This window comes from Lissotriton vulgaris, chromosome 10 (genome assembly GCF_964263255.1).
Source record: "Lissotriton vulgaris chromosome 10, aLisVul1.2, whole genome shotgun sequence".
Lineage (NCBI taxonomy): Eukaryota > Metazoa > Chordata > Amphibia > Caudata > Salamandridae > Lissotriton > Lissotriton vulgaris.
The window spans coordinates 163,360,147-163,379,823 of NC_141698.1; the positions used below are offsets into that span (position 1 = coordinate 163,360,147).

General features: G+C 41.6%; 1 protein-coding gene across 2 annotated transcripts in view; it reads right to left on the bottom strand.

Annotated features, from left to right (window-relative positions):
- GPRC5B (G protein-coupled receptor class C group 5 member B) overlaps window positions 1–19,677 on the bottom strand; it is a 183,795-nt gene that overhangs the window by 76,637 nt on the left and 87,481 nt on the right. For both annotated transcript variants that reach the window (XM_086940791.1, XM_086940792.1), the window contains exon 3: window positions 4,926–5,038. In XM_086940791.1, the coding sequence (XP_086796917.1) occupies window positions 4,926–5,038 (113 nt within the window). The remainder of the gene's footprint in view (window positions 1–4,925; window positions 5,039–19,677) is intronic.

The following is a 19,677-nucleotide window of genomic DNA, read 5'->3' on the forward strand; positions in this document are numbered from 1 at the left end:
CTCTCATTAGACTATATTTTATGTTGATGGTTGAAAAGGAAGGAAATGTAGAGGACAGACATGCATTGTAAGCAGAGATGTGAGACAGAAACCTTTTATTTCTCCAGCACTTAACTTAGCTCCCACATCCCCCTTTGGTTTGTAGCTAAAAATACGCTGGTCTGTGTTAATTGCATGGCCATCGATGCAGGCATGCTGAAGATCTATTACATGCAAAAACAGGGATCTAAATCATTCAATACATTTGTTAACTACTTCTTGATTTTCTCAAGATTTCTGTTGTTCTTCAGATGTTCATGAGTATATTACTTTCAAAAGATCTCCACCAATCTCCATCCACACTGGAAACAGCCATTCTGCATGCTCCACCAAAGGTCAACCAATGTTCTTTGTGGGACCACTGATAAATGCAAGGTCTTTGACTGTGATTATTTTAGTGGACAGCTTTGTGTATGACACTTTGCACGGCTACAGACAAGCAATGAATGACAATTCTAAAATATAAACTGTGACATCCCTAAAACGTGTAAGAATGTTTTGAAAGAAAGGCATGATAAAGCAGCCTGGCCATCTCTGTTAGACATGTCTACATTCAAGTAAATATACTGTCCCAATATCTCCCAATTATGTTGAAAGAGATTGTTGTAGCAAGGAGCCATAGAAGAAACATGCTGTTTGGGCTTGAGGAAAAGTCATTTTCCTCCCACCCTAATAAAACTGGAATATTTACAAAGAAGAGCAAATATTGATTGTTATTGCTGGTAATGCTGTCTCTTCTCTTCTAATACAGAGCTAACTTTTTCTCTGTTAGGTCTTAGAGATGCTCGTTTCCTTGTCTTTACTAAGAGGATACCATTTTATACAAAATAGGTTCCAATTAGGTTGGAAACTTCTACCCCTCTGGTAGCAATGAACAAATATGGATTTTTACATTGGGACATGTCCTATAAATGCCCTATGATTCTTCTAAGATGGGGAAAACAGAAATAAATCATGGTTCATCATTTTGCTGCTGGCGCGCTCATAAATACTTGTAAATACAGAAGATTCCTTATAATAATGGTGCATACCAAGGTATAAGGGTATAGACACAGTCCACCTAATCAGCCACTACACCGATATGAATGACATGTTTGTCTTCACAGAAACCACTAGTCTACACTATTTCTCTGTCTTTACAAGTCTCATTGACGTTTTTCGAAACAATACATATTTTAAACTAACAGGAGACGCTACTGAAAATGAAGGTTACGTTGACTTGTTCCATGGCCCAACAGCTTTCTATAGCCAATTTCGAAAGATGTGTCTGTAGCACTCTGAAAGTTTCTACAAAATGCCTCACTGATACTGCACGAGCACGCCTGGTTCTTTAACGCTGGCTCGGACATCACAGTAGCAAGAACTTTTTTAGTGGAGGCAACTGTTTTCCACCAGAAAACAGCATGATTTCAATTGCTTGTACGTCTTTCCCGCATAGACATGCTCTACCCAGCGCTTCCACAGGTTAACAACTAGACCGAAAATGGAGCTCCTTCAGCAAGATGTGCTACAAAGAGCAGTGTTGTGGGCTACAGGACGGGGAGACAGGTACAGTCTGCTGGCTGCATACGCTCACATCGTACTGTCTAAGGTTTGGATTTGCTTGTACAAAATTTGCATCCCATCTTCATGGTAGTGTCAGATTTTCAGCTTTATCAGCTTATTACTTGCTATCCATCTCTTCTGGTTGGACATCTTACATTCAAGGACTTGCAAATAAAAAGTAAAATAAAAAATGGCGCAGGTGCCCAAAGATATTCCTAGTAGCTGACCGCTGCCTCTGCCAAATGTCAAGGCTATAGTCTTGATTCCAGCTCATACCTCATTCTTCCACCATCCTGCACATGCTTTCTCTTTAACTCACTCTTGTGGTTACTTTTTCCATTTCTGCCTTGCCGCATGTTTCCTATCCTTTGCTTAAATAAACTTTTAGATATGGCCACAGAATGCTTTTGCTTCTGTGCTGTAAGTGAATCTTTGCTTAAATATTAGATGCGCACATCAGGAAGTAAGACATATTTGTAAGCAGAACCTGAGGACAATTAGGCAAAAATTTATCCAAAACGGACATGCTGAATTGTAATTTCTTTCTGAAATGTGTTCACGTGAGTGTGAACTTGTTTTAAATTTCAGGCAAATGACTATGAAGCTAGGAGTACAGTCAGCTTATCCTAAAAAAAAACACACTGTCCCTGCAGGCCTCCAGGCATACACCTGAGGGAGTGAAGCTGGCTTCCAGTTATGTTAGGTGTCTTTCTAGGAATGTGGCACATGGAGTTCAGACAAGCCTTGGTGTTTGCAGGGTCCAGATGTGGCAGTACTGCAAATGATTCTCTCTGACGGAAGGTGCTTAAAACCTATTTGATAAAGATACATCCACTGTAGACGGCCTTTGCTGCTAAAAGTAATGTTCCATAAATGGCACTGAAAAATAGGAGAAGCTATGATTTTGATTATGCAGATTAGTACTGCTTTTCAAGAGCGCATGTTCATCAATGGGTTTCAAAGAAAATGTAGCATTGAACAGGAAATTGCTGTGGGTATAAGGGGCAAGACTAATATTGGATACATAAACACTGAATGGACTTGCCCAAGGTCTGGACTGTTGATACAGGCAATAAATAAAATGTATTTGTCCTCTCGCTTCTATGACATCAAGGATCAGTCAAACTGACAGATTTATCAGAGATCACATACCATCACACAACAATACCTTGCTACTTTGCAAAGTCACAACAGATGCTAAAAGCTTTTGTGTCAAATAACCCTAGATGATCCCGCAAAGTGATCACAAAATTGACTAGTTCAACATCCAAGTTAGATCTTCCAAGGATGCAACTTCAATGCATTGTGATAAATATTCATGTCAAAAGGATTGAAGCATATCATCCAAAGACATTGTCATTTGCTGCCACGACAAAACTATGTGTAGTTTTGCTAGTGACCTGTTAGGTATTTCAAGCACTGTTGATACAAAATGCCTTGTCAAAGCTTTACAGCCATGAAATAAATATCTTGCTGAGATTAATACTGCACAGATTACTGGAAAGTATTCAACAGTATGTAGTAAAGGGTCAGTATAGATACCCGTCACTTCTTATTGCTACAAATGAATGTCACCGTAGCCTTACACCACCATAAACTTTCATGTTTACTCCACAAAGGTTCTATGTGTGAAGTTAACCAACTCTAACAAAGACTCATACCACTACCTTTTTCAGTCAATCATCAACATGACAGTTCGGGGGTAGAAATGACATGTGAGCAACACATACCTGAATGAGAGTGTGTGCTAGCTGATGGGTGACGTTGAACTATGTACATATGCATTGAAATGTCATGGGCAGTTCCTTTCTTGACAATATATTTTGAGCCTTCGAGTGAAGGACAAACACAATGCATTGTAGAAGGAAACCGCGATTTAGGCGGCAAAACTTCACAGAAATGTTTTAATACAACATGTCAAACCACACAAAAACACAAAAGTAGACGAAATGGTAAAAGACAGTCACTTGACTCTTTTTCCATTCGGCTAACGATCCGCTGGCCCCATGCTATGGTATATTTCTGTTGGTCAGTTTATTACGGAATAGGGAAAAGCTATGACAAACGCCAACCCTTCAACATAAATTAGTATTTGCAAATGATTAAAATGCAATCCACATGCAGAAAGCACTATTTAGTACCACATTCACGATGGGTTAGGGTTTTCACACTTACATGTAGCTTAGGTGCATTTAAAAATCATTTTTCAATTCAAAAGTCCACTTCCTGATTGTCTGAACAGGAGATGTGGAATTTATGAAGCATAAAATGAACTTACAACAATAGAAAACCTGTTAGAAAGACAGATGTTACCTTGTTGTACAGGATAGAGGATTAAGGGATGGGAAAGGGGGCATTACAGGAAGTGTGGCCAAGCAAAATTCATTTGAGCGCAGGGTGGTTTCCGACCCTGAAAATGGATGTAAATCTACCCCCACTGAAGCAGGCGTAATGGACTTTCCATGGTAGGAAATGAGGCACAACACCCCATGTTTAGTAGGGATGTAGGCCGAGGGGTTTCACCACAGTGAAAGATACTTTCCCTGCTGAGAAAAGAAACAAATGTGTAAATGCACATTTCTTCATGATTTGTTAATGCCGATTCTGCACATGGTTGGAAATCTAAATGTGTACTTTTTAGGAAGCAGAATGAATCTTGGAAATATACCCAGTAACTTTCCAAAAGCAGCCCTGTGAGTCTACGAGAATACTTCCAAAAGTCAATCTGTTCCTGCAAATGTGGGAGGAAACTTAAAGAAGCAAATTTGTTTCTTTTTCAAGCAGAGGTTTCAGAGGTCAACTATTTTGGCGCTCATTAAAATGGAATACAGGATCACTAATTCTGTACACAAAATTACCAATACTTAGACGATCGGTCATTTCTGGATTTGGAATTACCGCTTTATTGCAACTTTTCCTCTCGAATTTGGAATTTCCGTGGAAATTATGTTTCTGCACTGGTTTCCACGTTATTGCCAAATTCCAGGTTATTTTCCGCAAATGTATTTGCTCAAGTTTTACCTGTGAATACGTCAGTGGAAAACTTTGTGGATGCTTTAATAGCAAATGCAGAACTTCTAAACATCTAAGAATTTGGATTTGTGTTGTTACTGCCCCAATTAGACATTCTGAGATTTTCAAGCGGCCCCAGTGTAAAGGAAAATCAAAAACTGCACAAGCAACCACAGCCAAGCGGGTTACCTAGTCAAACACAACAGCATAATGAATATCAATCGATTACAAAAGGTTCCAATGAAAAGCTACGTAGCAGGCAGCGCATTCTCTAGCGCCCTAGGGGCCCCGCCTTGTACAAGAAGGGGTAAGGACATTTTCATACTTACAGTGCCACCGTTCAAGACCACCGCCATCTCAGTGGGTTGATAGACATTGCTTCTGAATGGGGCCGACGGCCGGTTTCCCACGCTGCCATTTCGAAAGCCAGCATTTCTCAGCGCTGTTAAAAATAAAGACACGGCTCTCAGCAGACATATTTCCACCAAAATAAAGTATTAAAAAAATAGTGCGCTAATCGGGTTCCCGCAATAGCATATGTTTTCAGTTGCATTACGAAAATAAACTTCTTTCTCAGACTTCTACTTGCAAGCAAAGTTAATGTATTTTTTGTAATCTCTTGAGAAAAGCAAAAAAATCAGGTGTAGGGTTCTTGAGTGCCTGCAACCTTTAAATATTGTAAATTCCTTAAAAATATAATACAATTTGCTAAGAGGAATCTGCTTTCCTTCTTACTTTAATATGTTAGGGATAATTTACTGCCTTCCTATTTCTCTGGTGAAGTGAAGAATAATAATAACATTTTATTTCCAATCCTCCCAACCTCCACCCACCTCAAAAAAACATAAAGAGAGCGTGAGGATGTAATTGTTGGGTTTGTGCCACGAGTTTCACTGTGTTGGAGACCGATTGTACTATCAGTTGGGAAGTCTGGTCTGAAGCAGTGGTGGCTGAGGACCATTTGACAACCAGTACCACTTACTGAATTAAACATTTTCATGTCAGAAATGGAGTGTTCAGAGTTGCAGACTCATAAAAAAAAATGGAGACGGTTTTTCTAATCATACTTTGCAATGAGCGAGGTTTCAAATATATTGGCGCTGTGTGCCTGCAGCACTGGCCCTGTTACATGTGTATTCCCTATACAAGCACATAGTATTGGCCCGACCTAAACCTAAAGCAATAAATGGGCTAAGACAGAAGGCTGGGGTGTATGGCTGAGGGCAGGTGCAGGTGATGAAATTAAGCACAAGTCAGTACGTGGACATGGCTGTGCCAGAGCTAGGAACATGTCCCACAATTAGTTATGCATCTGCCAGGTTGTCCATATTGTGGTGCCAAAAAACAGGATATGAATCATGCTTAATTTTGTTGCCTGGGTCTTCTAACTCTTCGGAGAAAATCTATCCATCCAGCTATTTCTAAATACTTTATAGCAGCGGAGAAGGTAGCACTTTATCTATTGTTAAATCCCCCCACAGTGAATATCTGTTAACGCCTGTCGAAGCTCTTAGGTGCTTTTTTATAACGGTTGTTTTCAATGTTGTGTAGTATACCGTTTGATGATATACATGAATTTCATTACAAGAACGGAGGCTCACATTATACATTATGCAATGACTTTTAATTGCAGATCCAAGCCAGTCGCATCACAATATAAAGGTTCCAATAAGAACACTGAGATGAAGTAATAGACAATACATAGCAACCAAAAAGCCTCTTTTAAATGCGGCTCCAAGCAGATAAGTAGCTCATATATTTCTCCTTATCTTAACACTATTGTCAACTAATATTGTAATGGTTCTTATTTTCTGGGGAGGTTTAATTTGTTTAAGGTATTTCACACTGCTTTAGACTGTTGTATTCTCTCTATCATACCTTTATGTAGGTTTATCTACACTCCCTCAATCCCCCCTCCCACCTCCCCGGATCTGCAATTTACGGAGATCCTACCCTCCCCCCTTTACGTTTAGGCGCTGACTTTGTCCCCCCTTTTCACTCGTGAGCACCTTCGTTAATATTCTTTTGCCGATTTATAGTTTTACCGGAGAAACCACTTATCTCCGCTCGCTCATCTTAATTGGTTTCTGTTTCCGCTTTCGCCCCTCTCAAACCCTCACAGTAAATAATGCGCGTTTCACATGCGCTACAACATGCTATCTCGGCAAGCACGGAGACAATCCGCTCCGGAAGCAGTACCTTTCTAGTCCGATTCCGGCCTCACGTGGAGCTAGTCCGATAGTCCGACTCCGTGTGGAACAAACTGCCTGCTTAAAAGGCATACCTTCCTCACGCCGAGCCTGCTCCTCTGCCGACTCGCGACGGGCATGATCCATTAGAGGAAAGCTCACTGGCGAACCTCACGCTTCGTGAGTGTCTCGCCTAGGGACTTTCCTCTCACCTCACCTCATGACAGTTGGGACTCAGCTGTTATCGTTCACGGAGCCTCGCTACCTTCGCTGCAGAGATAGTTCCTGGCCTAAAAAGACATAAAAATATATATACAAAGGGACTTAAAGGCATTTCCCATATATACAAAGGGACTTAAAGGCATTTCCCATTTACCTCATATACAAAAGGGCTTAAAGGCACTTGCCATATACCTTCTCACCTACCTCCATTTCATAATTTTATATATATTCAAAAAATATATATATATATATAATAAGGGTGAATAGTCCCATATAAAAAAAAAAAAAGTAAAGCACTATGGAAAACATTTCTGATTCAGATTCAGAAGGAAATAGTGCTACTATTCCTAGCTTTAATAGGGAGGATTTCCGGTCTATGATCCAGGAAGAAATGAAATCCTGCCTTCGAGAAACCTTTTCCCAATTTACCCCCCTTAAGAGATCAATACCTCCACAAGAGGATACTTCTGATGTTTTGAATGGTGAAAAGGTTCGTGCTAAACGCACTAAAAAAAGTAACACTATTTCCGAGACCCATGTGAGCACAGGAGGTCCTAGCACCTTTGATATTGTTGGTGGTCCTAGCACCACAAAATTTTCGGATGGTCTTCGCACCTCAAATAACAGAGATGTCTTCTATGACACACATAATTCGGGTGCCTCTTACGGCCCAAATACCTTGGACGCCCTTAGCGGCTCATTATCACTAACTGCTCAAAACTTCCAGGAGGGCTCGGATAATGATGATGACCTAGACCCAGACGAATACATTCTGGATTTAGATGACGGGGATTTTGGAATTTTTGACCAAGAGGATGAAGCCCCCTCTACATCCAAGGATAGTATTCTAAACCCCTTGGGAGAGGAGATGTTTTCTCCCCTAAATTTAAAGCACCCACGCTCCACACAATGGTCCCCTCAGGACCACGTATCTAAATTCATCAAAAAATGGATTTGGTTCCCTCTTGAAAGAGGAACAAGGAATATTTTAAGGGCTGAATGTTCAAGACACTCAATCGATGAGAAGGCATGCTTTGCTCCTAATTTAGATCCTGAACTAATTAAATACCTATTTAGACTCGGTCGCGACCCCAGAAAAGGTCTTGAAAAAGCATTTAAAGGGTGCCAAGATCGTCTATTAGACGTTCTTGGTCCATTGAGTAGAATTCTTGACTCCGCTGAGGAATGCTACCTTAAGGGTACCCAACTCGATACTGATCTAATACGAGGTTGGAGTCAAAGAGCCCTCATTCTCCTAGGTAATGCCAATACTAGTATCAACGCTGAAAGGCGTAGGCTCATCCTTTTTAAACTAGACCCTAAACTCACAGATATGGCCGAGAAGGAACCCTCTTCGAATCCAAAGGGCCTACTCTTTGGCGAAGAGCTTATAAGATCTTTAGGAAAGTACGTCTCGACTTTTACTGCCCTCGATAAGGCCCAAAAGAATATGAGGAGAGTATTTAACAATAATATTTTTGGAAGGGCCGGAAGAAGGGGCCTCCCTTCCGGCCGTTATAACCAAAGGCCCTACCAGAGATCACGTTCCTTCGGAAGAGGCTCATACCAAAGCAATTACTCCAACACCTTCAACCGCGGAAGAGGAAATCGAGCAAGAGGTGGAAGATCTCGCTCATCCTTCTCATCTAACCCTCCAAGTAAGTTCCCTTCCTTTACTCTCTCCTTCTTTCCCTCCAAAAGTAGGAGGCAGACTGAAACTTTTTTCCAAAAAATGGGAGGAAATAACTCGAGACCCTTGGGTTCTGTCCACAGTAACAGTCTTCTTCATAGATTTCATTCAAACCCCCTTTCAAACCTCTTTCCCGAGGGATATTCCCATCTCATTGGAGAAGGAGAAAATAGTAGAGGAAGAGATATCCTCTATGCTCCAAAAAGGAGCAATATTAGAAGTCCCCATGGATTCTCTAACCTTCATAAGCTCCTTGTTTCTTGTCGAGAAAAAAGGAAAAGGTTGGAGACCGGTTATAAATTTGAAGGGCCTGAACAAATTTCTCGTTTACAGGCATTTCAAAATGGAAGGGATACATCTCCTGAGAGACCTTCTTCAAAAAGGAGACTGGCTAGTCAAACTAGATTTGAAGGACGCCTACTTCACTATTCCAATGGCGGAAATACATCAACCTTACCTACAGTTCCTTTGGAAAAATCATCTTTATCAGTTCAGGGCTCTCCCCTTCGGTCTTTCGTCCGCCCCTTGGTGTTTTACCAAGGTAATGAGAGCAGTAGCTTCTTTCCTAAGAGAATGAGGTGTTCGTCTTATTATTTACCTCGACGACATTTTAATAATGTCCCAGGACCTACCACAGATTCACATCGACCTAGAAATGGTTATGAATCTGCTGGAAAGTCTAGGTTTTATTGTCAACAAAGAGAAGTCTATTCTAACCCCCTCCAAGTCTCTGGAGTTCCTAGGTTTCACTCTAGACACTTCCAAGTGCCTTCTTCTTTTACCTCCTTCAAAAATCTCAAAGATCAAGAAAGAGATTTGTCATGTTTTAAGACAGGAAGACATCCCTTTAAGGGAACTAGCAAGACTTCTAGGTCTTTTATCTTCTTCCATCCAAGCAATCTTCCCAGGTCCTCTGAATTACCGGGCCTTACAGAGGATAAAAGGAAAGGCCTTGAGATCCGGTCTCTGGTACGAAGACAGAGTCACCCTAGATTTAGAGGCCAAAGTAGAACTGAACTGGTGGTTAGAGAACCTGGAAGCCTGGAATGGGAAAGCAATTTTCGGATCAGAACCGGATTTTATCCTAGAATCAGACGCTTCCCTTCATGGTTGGGGTGCTTGTTTCCTAGACCAGAATACGGGTGGTATCTGGTCTCAGGAGGAGTCATCTCACCACATCAATTTCCTAGAACTTACTGCTGGCCTATACGCCCTTATGAGTTTCAGACACTCAATTCAAGGGAGATCGGTTGTTCTGAAAATGGACAATGTTTCAGCAGTAGCTTACATCAATCGGTTAGGAGGTACGAAGTCTGCCGACCTTTCGAACCTAGCAAAGAAACTCTGGATGTTCTGTTTAGAACACAAAATTACCCTCAGAGCAGAATATTACCCGGGGAAATCCAACGTTTTTGCCGATTGGAATTCCAGATTCCTTTCGGACTACAGCGATTGGAAACTAAACGTTGCTGTCTTCGACTCATTAAATTCTTGTTGGGGTCCATTAGAGATAGACCTATTTGCGAGTCGTCTCACCTTCCAACTAGAGCGTTACTTCAGCTGGATGCCAGATCCTGGCGCACAAGCAGTGAACGCTTTCCTACAACCCTGGTCAGGGATCAATGCTTATGCCTTTCCCCCCATTTGCAATGATCCAGAGAGTCTTGCAGAAAGTGAGGCAAGACCGTTCCTCTCTAGTCCTGATAACTCCCTTTTGGCCATCACAAGCGTGGTTCCCCACTGTTCTGGAACTTACCTTCGAAATTCCACTCCTCATTCCCTCCCTGAAGGATCTTCTTACAGACGTAAACGGAGATCCACACCTAATGACCCTATCCGGGAGTTTGAGCCTTCTTGCCTGGAGAGTGTCAGGCAATCTAACGAAGTCTCAGGACTTTCGTCATCAGCTTCTACTCTCCTCAGAGAGTCATGGGCACCCGGAACTCACTACAGATACAACAATATCTGGAAACGCTGGTTTCGTTGGTGCTTGGAGAGGAATTTGGATCCCACTCAAGCACCTATTGTTGATATAGTAAATTTTCTCGCTGAACTCTTTGACAAAGGATTGAGTTATAGATCAATCAACTGTTATAGATCGGCGATCTCTGCTGGTCATGTCCTTATTAATGACAAGTCAATTGGTAAAAATGTTATTGTTTGTAGGGTTATGAAGAGCATTCGTTTAAAGAGACCCCCGAGACCAAAATATTATTCTCTATGAGATGTGAACTTAATCTAGATCTCTTTACTTCCTGGCCTGATAATTCCTTTTTAAGCAGAAAGTTTCTTTCTATCAAACTTGCAACTCTTCTTTGCCTTATCTCCTGTAGAAGAGTCTCTGATGTTAAAGCTCTGGAGATTTCTAAGAGGTCATACAATTTATTCGGAGTTAAATTTGAGGTCTATAGAAGAACAAAGACCATGTCTGATTCAATTTTCTATCCTCGTTTCGACCCTTCTCCAAAACTTTGTATAGTTGAATGTATGAAAGCGTATGATACGACAATGTCTAACCTTCGTCCCCTTAATGAGAATCAACTCCTCATTTCCTTTGTTAAACCTCACAAGGCTATTTCCTCCGCCTCGATTGCCAGATGGGTTAAATCTGCTATGTCTCTAGCTGGTATTGATATATCCAAATTTCAAGCTCATTCCATTAGAGGTGCCATGGCAAGTAAGTCTCTTTGGTCCGGAGGTAAGCTAGATGATATCCTTAAAGCTGCTGACTGGTCTAACGCTAATACCTTTGCAAGACATTATTGTAAACCTATTGAACATATGTCTAATGTAGTTCTACAGGGCTACCAACATGCATAATGTAGCCTCCGTTCTTGTAATGAAATTGCGATTCTCCTATTAACATGACCAGAGACTCTAGATTTCATTAAAGACACGGAGGCTCACATTATCCCACCCATCCCGTTCCCTGTTTGGTTGTGGATATAATATCTTTATTCTGAATGTTATTTGAATTTTATGTATTCTATATTTGTATTGAAATGGTATTTATTATGATTGTTCATCTTTCCTTTTATTTCAGGATTTGTTGGTTTATGATTACCTTTTTTTCTAGGATACAATTTTCATTGTCTCCTTTCTTTCAGGTAATCCATCTACATAAGTTTCTTTGGATGTTTCATCTTCAAGGAATCGTCTGGTTATGTTTCATCTTCAAGGAATCGTCTGGTTGTCCTCTTCATTCTCGTTTATCTTCGAATCTTTTGGAATCTACTACATCTCCTTTCTTCGCCTGATTTAAAAGAGGCTTTTTGGTTGCTATGTATTGTCTATTACTTCATCTCAGTGTTCTTATTGGAACCTTTATATTGTGATGCGACTGGCTTGGATCTGCAATTAAAAGTCATTGCATAATGTATAATGTGAGCCTCCGTGTCTTTAATGAAATCTAGATTCTCTGGTCATGTTAATAGGAGAATCGCAATTCTTTATTACTTGTATTTGAATGTGTCACCTTTGTTAACTTTCAAACTTTGTATTATAATAATGTTATTTATCTTTGTGTGGTTTTAAGCATCTTCTGTGGAAGCACTTTTATGACTAAATAAATATTCAAGTATGCACACGTACTAAAGCGACACAATGCAATTTAGTGTTGAACGTGCAGGCCTTTATAATATTAATATTAATAGATGCTGAATTTTACATTACGTTGTGCTACGTAAGTGCAACATTTGAATACATATGGGCCATTGTTTCAGGTCTTTGCCATTCACTGGACAACGTCCTCCATTAGTTGCAGTGATGGGTTTCTTCCACAGAACTAAATATATTAAAATCCCTCCTAACAACGATTCGTAACCTAAACTCTCAGGCAGGAATTGTGGTGTCCTGTCAAACGGGACAGGTGGCAATCATTGTCAAACCTGAAGACCTCAGACCTTCAAATTAGTTTAGTATGCATAACAAATATTATGCAATGAATTTCCCTATAAAATTCCCACCATTTCAGATACACATCCCTACCGTACAACACAGCACACCCAACAGTTACACAAACCTCTGTTCCAACCAACTTTCAAACAATTATAAAATATGGATCAACAATTATCCCCCGTGCCTGCTCCAACACTTGGTGAATGTGCTTTGGCCTCAGAGGGTTCACAAATCTAGCCCGCATCAGGGTGAGATTTTAACTAAAAAATGATAAACGAAAGCTCACAGGATGACTGTTCATGAATCTGAAGTGTCAGGAAAACCGAGTTCAGAGATGTAACAGATTCAATGTCTAATTGAGTGGAGACAATGATCCAACTGCCTTTTCTTAAAAAATAATTTCTAAATTATTGATTATAGTTTGAAAGTGCCTTTGAGGTTCAGTGTGTCGTTAGAATAATTCCTAAGGGAATACCACTACTGCAAAGGAAAGCACTATAAGGATTAAATAAAAAAATATTCATAGGTTCTGTGGTGAGATCACAGCTGCTATCAGAAAAGTATTTACTTGAGTCAGTTAGCTTTGGGTTTGTGAGGGGAACAAAAAAAGAGACAGAGGTTTGTTTTGGAAACAGATAATAAATTGTAAGACCTATACATATCAAAATCCTGCCTATCTAGGTCCATGGTGCCAAGTATCTTTCTCCAACTGCAGTTAAAAGTATAAATGTCACTAAAGGTTTTTCATGTAAGTGATTTTTGACAATTTGAAGTAGAATATCAGTGGATGCAATCTGCTTTGAAATTGGCATATACAGTATAGAATGAATAATGCAATTCCCAGATCATTTGAATGTAGCATCATTTGCTTAGTGCGAAGAAGTGACTGGTGGTTGGCTACAAAAAGCAACTTGTTAGTGAAGTTTCAACCACGATTTGGAACATAGTAAGCTCTCACCGAGAACAGACTACACCGCTCTTAGAGAGGTGAACTATTATTCAAAAGCTGAACTCAATCTTTATATAAAAAGGAGGGCATCCTTTGGCATCCAATATGGGGGCAAGGAACCCAAAAGGAATAACCCTACTGAAATCATATTTGTCCATTAAAGAAGACTGGAGTTAAAGATATTCAACATTTTCCTTGCTTACCCAGTCTATAAATTGGAATGTACAAACCTAAAAAGACCTATTTTTATAATAAACACATTTTTACTGTTAAAGATACAATGAAAATTTCCTATGAACCAATCCTAAAACTATAAAAGTTAGTTAACGACGTTTTAGATTTTTAGTTGTGTCAAGATAACTGTCATATCTCTGTATGAGTACTACTGCATATCACCTATACAATTAAAGGTTCTGCCGACCAAGAGAGAAGATGGGATTGTCTCACCCAAAGTACGGTACAAAAGGGGGTGGTGATGGACGGAGCATCTGAATCAATCAAACACTCACACCCAGTCAAAAGATCTGGGTTTAATCCATCACCGTTCTTTAGCCCACTCTGCCACCCCAGTTAAGACATGGCTATATGCAAATCAGTCTGACCCTGTGCCTCATGGAAACAGTCCTGCCCGAACTGCCAAGCCATGTCTTCCCTGGACCGGAAACAAGCTTCCGAGGACCGGTTTCTGGCATTCCAGCCGTCTTCAGCCTGGCTTGTGTCTACTTGAAAAGTAGTACAAAAAATACAACACAAACTGACATACAAGATGAAAACTATGGAAGCCGGATTAAAATTACGAGGATAAATCAAGTAGAGACATGTAAACAGGGGCCCAACAAAGGATATTAGCCAATTAAAACTTATTTTATGAACACCAAAAGGTACTGGCCTGTTGGGAAACATTTTGCTGCCGAAAATGCCCATATTAGGCTGTTATTGAAACCTATCAATATTAGTGGTCATATTTAATTGCTTGCTATTTTATTCCTGGAGTACGTCATGTGATGAGTAAGAAGACCAGGATGATAATCACTAATCTAATCTCCACTACTCCAATAGTCTTACTGCCCTCTGTAGGTCCCTCCTATACAGCTCTCACTTTTGGTCATGAGCAACATTATATTACACTGCTTGGGAGTCAATACAGATGGGGTAAGGCATAGTGCAAGCTGCAAATGCCCCTTTCGAAGATGTGTATTAAAAAGTATTTGACACACAATATGCCTGTCACAAGGGTGTGAACACGCTACATCAAAATAACTGTGACAGAGAATGGCTACTACTCGGAGTGATGACGATTACAAGCTAGTAATCAAGGCATCAGTGATTACAGACATTTTCAATATGACAACTATGAAACAAAGTAATATATACAAGGTGATATTCTTTCTTTAAGACAGTCAGCGGCATCTGCGTCTCAGGAGTCAATTTAGTTGGAACTTAGGTAAAAATGGAAAACCCTCAACCTAAATCCAGTCATGGCTCTGTCATGCCTGTATCACTTCACTGAGATGGCAAGCACATAAGATATTAAACATTCCCCAAATGAAGAGTTAAAGTCTGTAATGTGGCATTAGCTTGAAGAATGATGGGCGAACTAGTAAAAAGGGATATTTGACATGTCCCAACAATAAGATTCAGCCACATCACAAACAAGCGTAGTAATAGAGCTCCTGCGAGAATCCAGTTAGTGCTATTAAGTGCATTTTGTGTTCCCGCGGTGTGGGTGGACTTTGCAAGGGACTCCATGTCCTGAGATCCTGCTGAGCTCCTGGAGACGGCCCCATAGCACACTTGTGATAATCCTGCTAGCGCTAGAAAGAGCATCTCGTGTTCCCGCAGCATGGGACATGACAGGGCCACGCCGGGGCTAATGGTGTGTCCGTCTTCCACCCGTCATCCACCGGAGGAGGCTTGGCTAGGATATCTACATTTTCAAAAGGATGCTCTTTCAGTGGGAACTTTCCTTTAATTCTTCTGTGAATGTGTGGTGGTGACGTCGGCCTCCCTGCCTGTATTTTGCATGGGGTTAGCAGGAAGCGGAGACAGGACCATCTCTAACAGTACATTAGATGGCTTTCGGCAGCGGGCGGCAGTTATATTAAACATAGGAATCTAAACAGCCGAGAGGCAACTATCGCTACTCCCATCGCCCCCTCCCCCAAGTGTCCCCTATTATTTCCCCAAATGTGTGCTCTGAACAACGGGGGAAACATCAAGCCGATCTCAGCATATTGATGTTGGTGAATCCCCACGGGTCCCTTTAAATTTGGAGTCTACCATTCCCTTATAGACTGTCATTGAAATTAACCCACCTGCTTCCAATGATACCAGAGGAAAGAGGAAACAAACTGATCTCGACTTCAAAGCTAAATGCCGTCGGACAGTGGGCCAACATTGAGTTCATACTGGGGCATCTTATTGCGAGGGTCACACGGAGGAACTTGAAAGAAGGTTCAGGTCAATAAATGAACGATTAATGGCAATAGAGTTGGCTCTGGGGAATCTTACGCCACCCACCACGTCCACCAAAATGCCTATGACTTCTCCTCTATCTGTGCCACATCCCAGTGGCGCTGATATAAACATTCCTTCAATGACAGGGGTGCTGAGCGTTTGGAACAGCAGATTGCAATTAGGGACAATGTTTAACCCTCCTACACGCCTTGGAAGAGAGCCACAGGAGGCTAGCTATTTACATTTGCAGAAAGGCACTGTGTGATGGGTTTGAGACAGTTCAAATCATAGGGGGGAAATGAGCTGTAGGGTCGAAATGGGAGATGCCTGTAACAGCTCGGGTATCCGAAATGACTACACTGCAAATAACCTTCCTCCTGAACCTTGCCTGCTAGTGGCGGCAATAGCTAATGTACCAAGTTTGCCATCTAGCACTGCAGAATCTTTTGCACAATTGAAAAAATAAGGTTCTCCATTGGTTGCACTTGAATGCAAATTTTCCCTATCAAATGGCATCTACCATACTCATGGTGCTGAGGGTGAGTTGAGAGGGCCGACTGCCAAAGCAACTCCCAGGTGTTTGTGTAATTATTAACTTTAGGTCTGCTTTTATTGTCCACCAATTTTTCTTGAATTGCAAAGCCAAAGGAAATATGCCATTTGGTTAGGTCCTACGCCCCATGAGCTCTTTTTACCCTCCTACAAATACAGAACTGATCCCTACATCAGTTCAAGGAATTAGATGGTTTTCTCCCAGAATTGGTCTTGGAGTGATGCTTCAGTAAGGTATCCATCCATGCAGATGGAAGGGTGCTCACCCTTGTCCGAGAATCATTGACTCTACGGGGCCGGCCCCCTATACCTCCTTGCACCACTAAACCATACCCAGCCCTCTAAGCAGCAGGGCCCACTACCCTAAGCATATGTTGGACGTGATCGAGCTAGTGGATTTAACAGGGGTGATATTGCCTGTCTCACAAGCATCTGACAAATCAAAATATGATCCCACAATGGAAAGCCAGGGTATGTTGTAAGTATGTGACCTAGACAGGATAGAGGAACAAGCCTTGGTGATAGTGCCAAAAGGGAATTATTTCACCCCCAGAGACACACAATCCGTGCCCTCTGTGATAGGAGGTCTTTCTTTGACAAGTGTGGCTTACTGGTTAAAAGCGGCAGACTCTGAAGCAGAGTCGGCCCGGGACCAGGGTTCAATTCCCGACGCGCCAGGGTCTTGGGTCAATGTCCGCGGACTCGATAATTCTCGCCTAGGTGCCCTCCGCTAACCATGGGTCCCACTCTGCAACTCTGGGCAACAGCTTGCTTAATCTCCACAACGGGCCTAGCAGCGCCGGGGATGCCTGGCTTCACCTTGGGGGTGCCCTCTCACAGGGAAAGCCAGGACGGGTTCCCCAGCGGTATACAGCGCCAGGATGCTCTGAGTGATGGGGTAACAGTGCGCTTTACAAATATACATACATTTACATTTACATTTGATGGTACCGCTGAGAGAAATGTACTACTGTTTCAAGGAATCATCAACTATCTCTCTGTTGACCAGATACCCTGGTAAGAATTTTGAGCTTGAACATTGTGGGGATTTGGTCTAAACCGCAGAATCCATTATAGGGGAAATTTACTGGCCAGTGTCAAATATGCGTGTTTCAAAAAACTTTGGCAATTGATCCAATATATAACAACGGCTTCAAGAGATTTTGGATGCCAGCTAGTGGGTCAGTCGCCGAGCAGACTTCGGGCGGCTTACTTGTGAACTGTAACCGAACTTAGTTTAGTATGCAATGACTTCCTAGGGCTAGTTCTTTCTCTAGATAAGGGGGTTTCCATATTTTTATAGATTTGTACAACAGTAGCGTGGGGAAAAGCTACGAGTCGGCTACATTGCACACAATGGATAAGGTTTCAAGGGACCCCAGTATACGATCATTGTGGGAGACTGCAATCTAACCTTTGATCCAAATTGTATTGCCCCGGAAATATCCTGCGAAGAGGACTAAATCTGGGGTATTCCGGAGCTGAAAGCTCCACCTAGGTGATGCTTATCCAGAGCAGCTTTGCAGGTAGTGGATATCATCCATGCACATGGGCTTCATGCATATAACACCGGTCACCCTCTGACTCCTACCCTGTCCCAACATTTAGGCGTGGGTCTTATAAAAGCCATATTGACTACATCCTGTTAGACATTAGATTATGAAAACACATGGCTGACATGGAGGGAATTGAGCATGATGAAAGCGATCACAACCCCCTAGTATTTTCTATTGGTAAACTGCTAACACTAGCCACTCCACCGAATCCTGGGAAATATGATCAGCAACTTAAACTGATCAGCAATGGTAGGAATGTTAGATGGAAGGCCGTAAACCATTTCCCTACTGTAACAACTGCACTATAACAGTCTGTTGCTTTACATATGGAGGCCATGCTTATATATTGGAGTGACTGTTAGAAGATTAGTAAGAAACATACAAAACTCTATAACACACTGATGGATCTCTTTGTGTCTAGGTACTCCAGCTCGACCAGGCAGATTTGTAACAGTGGGTTTTTTAGCAAAACCTTGCGGAAAGCTAATCATAATGTTTTACTAGCAATTAAAGCAGGGAAAAGTTGAGAGATTAGGACCACCAGAGGCATTTATAGGCGGAAACTAAAACTGGTGAAAAGAGATTTACTTGAAGATGCCAGAATATTGACCAAGGAAGTTTCTGGCAGCGTGTTAGCAGTGGTAGTTGAGAGCCTACAATTTCCTATTGGGTCCTCAATACTTCAGTGCACATGGACTGCCCGTTTTAGCAATCTCTGGGGCGTATTACCAAGCAATAGCGATAATTATCGCTATTGCTTGGTTAGAGACAAAAATTTACCGCTGAGCTGCGGCGATTTTTATCGCAGATAAACCTTGGTATTACCAAGGTTTATAGCAAATGCGATAAAAATCGGCCGCAATGCATGAATATCGCTGAAAAGTCAGCGATATTCATGCATTACCGAGCTAATGCTCTTAGCCATGTTATCCACCTCCCATTGGATAACATGGCTAAGAACTGCTAAGGGCAGGTGTTAGCTTTTGGAGATATTCGCGCTTAGAGCGAATATCTCCAAAAGTTGGTAAAAGGAAATAGCGATGTTAGCGACTGTTTCCAGTCGCTAACATCTTGGCACGCCCACTTTGCATGTCATTAGCTGTCGCTAACTGGTGTTAGCGACAGCTACGTAATAGGGAGATCACTTTATCTCCGCTTTCTTGGCTTTTAAAGCCAAAAAAGCGGAGATAAACCCCCTTGATAATATGCCCCTCTATTCCTGACCCCTGATACTAATTACACCCTAGAGAGGCCTCATTCTGACAGCCCTGAGGACGCGGTCTACTTTCCAATAGAGTTTTCACTCACAGAAACCCTATCAGCAGCCACTCAAACAATGGCAGGCCCTTGGCTTGTACAAAATCCCAGGTGACTTATATCAATCTAATACCAGCATCTGGGTGCCATACATCAACATCATTAATCACACAATTGCTGCTGGCACACCAATACCCCCAATGTGGAAGTGGGCTGAGATTGTGCCCCTATTTAAAAAGGAAAGCCACAACAATCCATCCAACTTCCATTCAATTAGCTTTCTGGATAACCTCCAGAAGGTTTTCTGTAAGC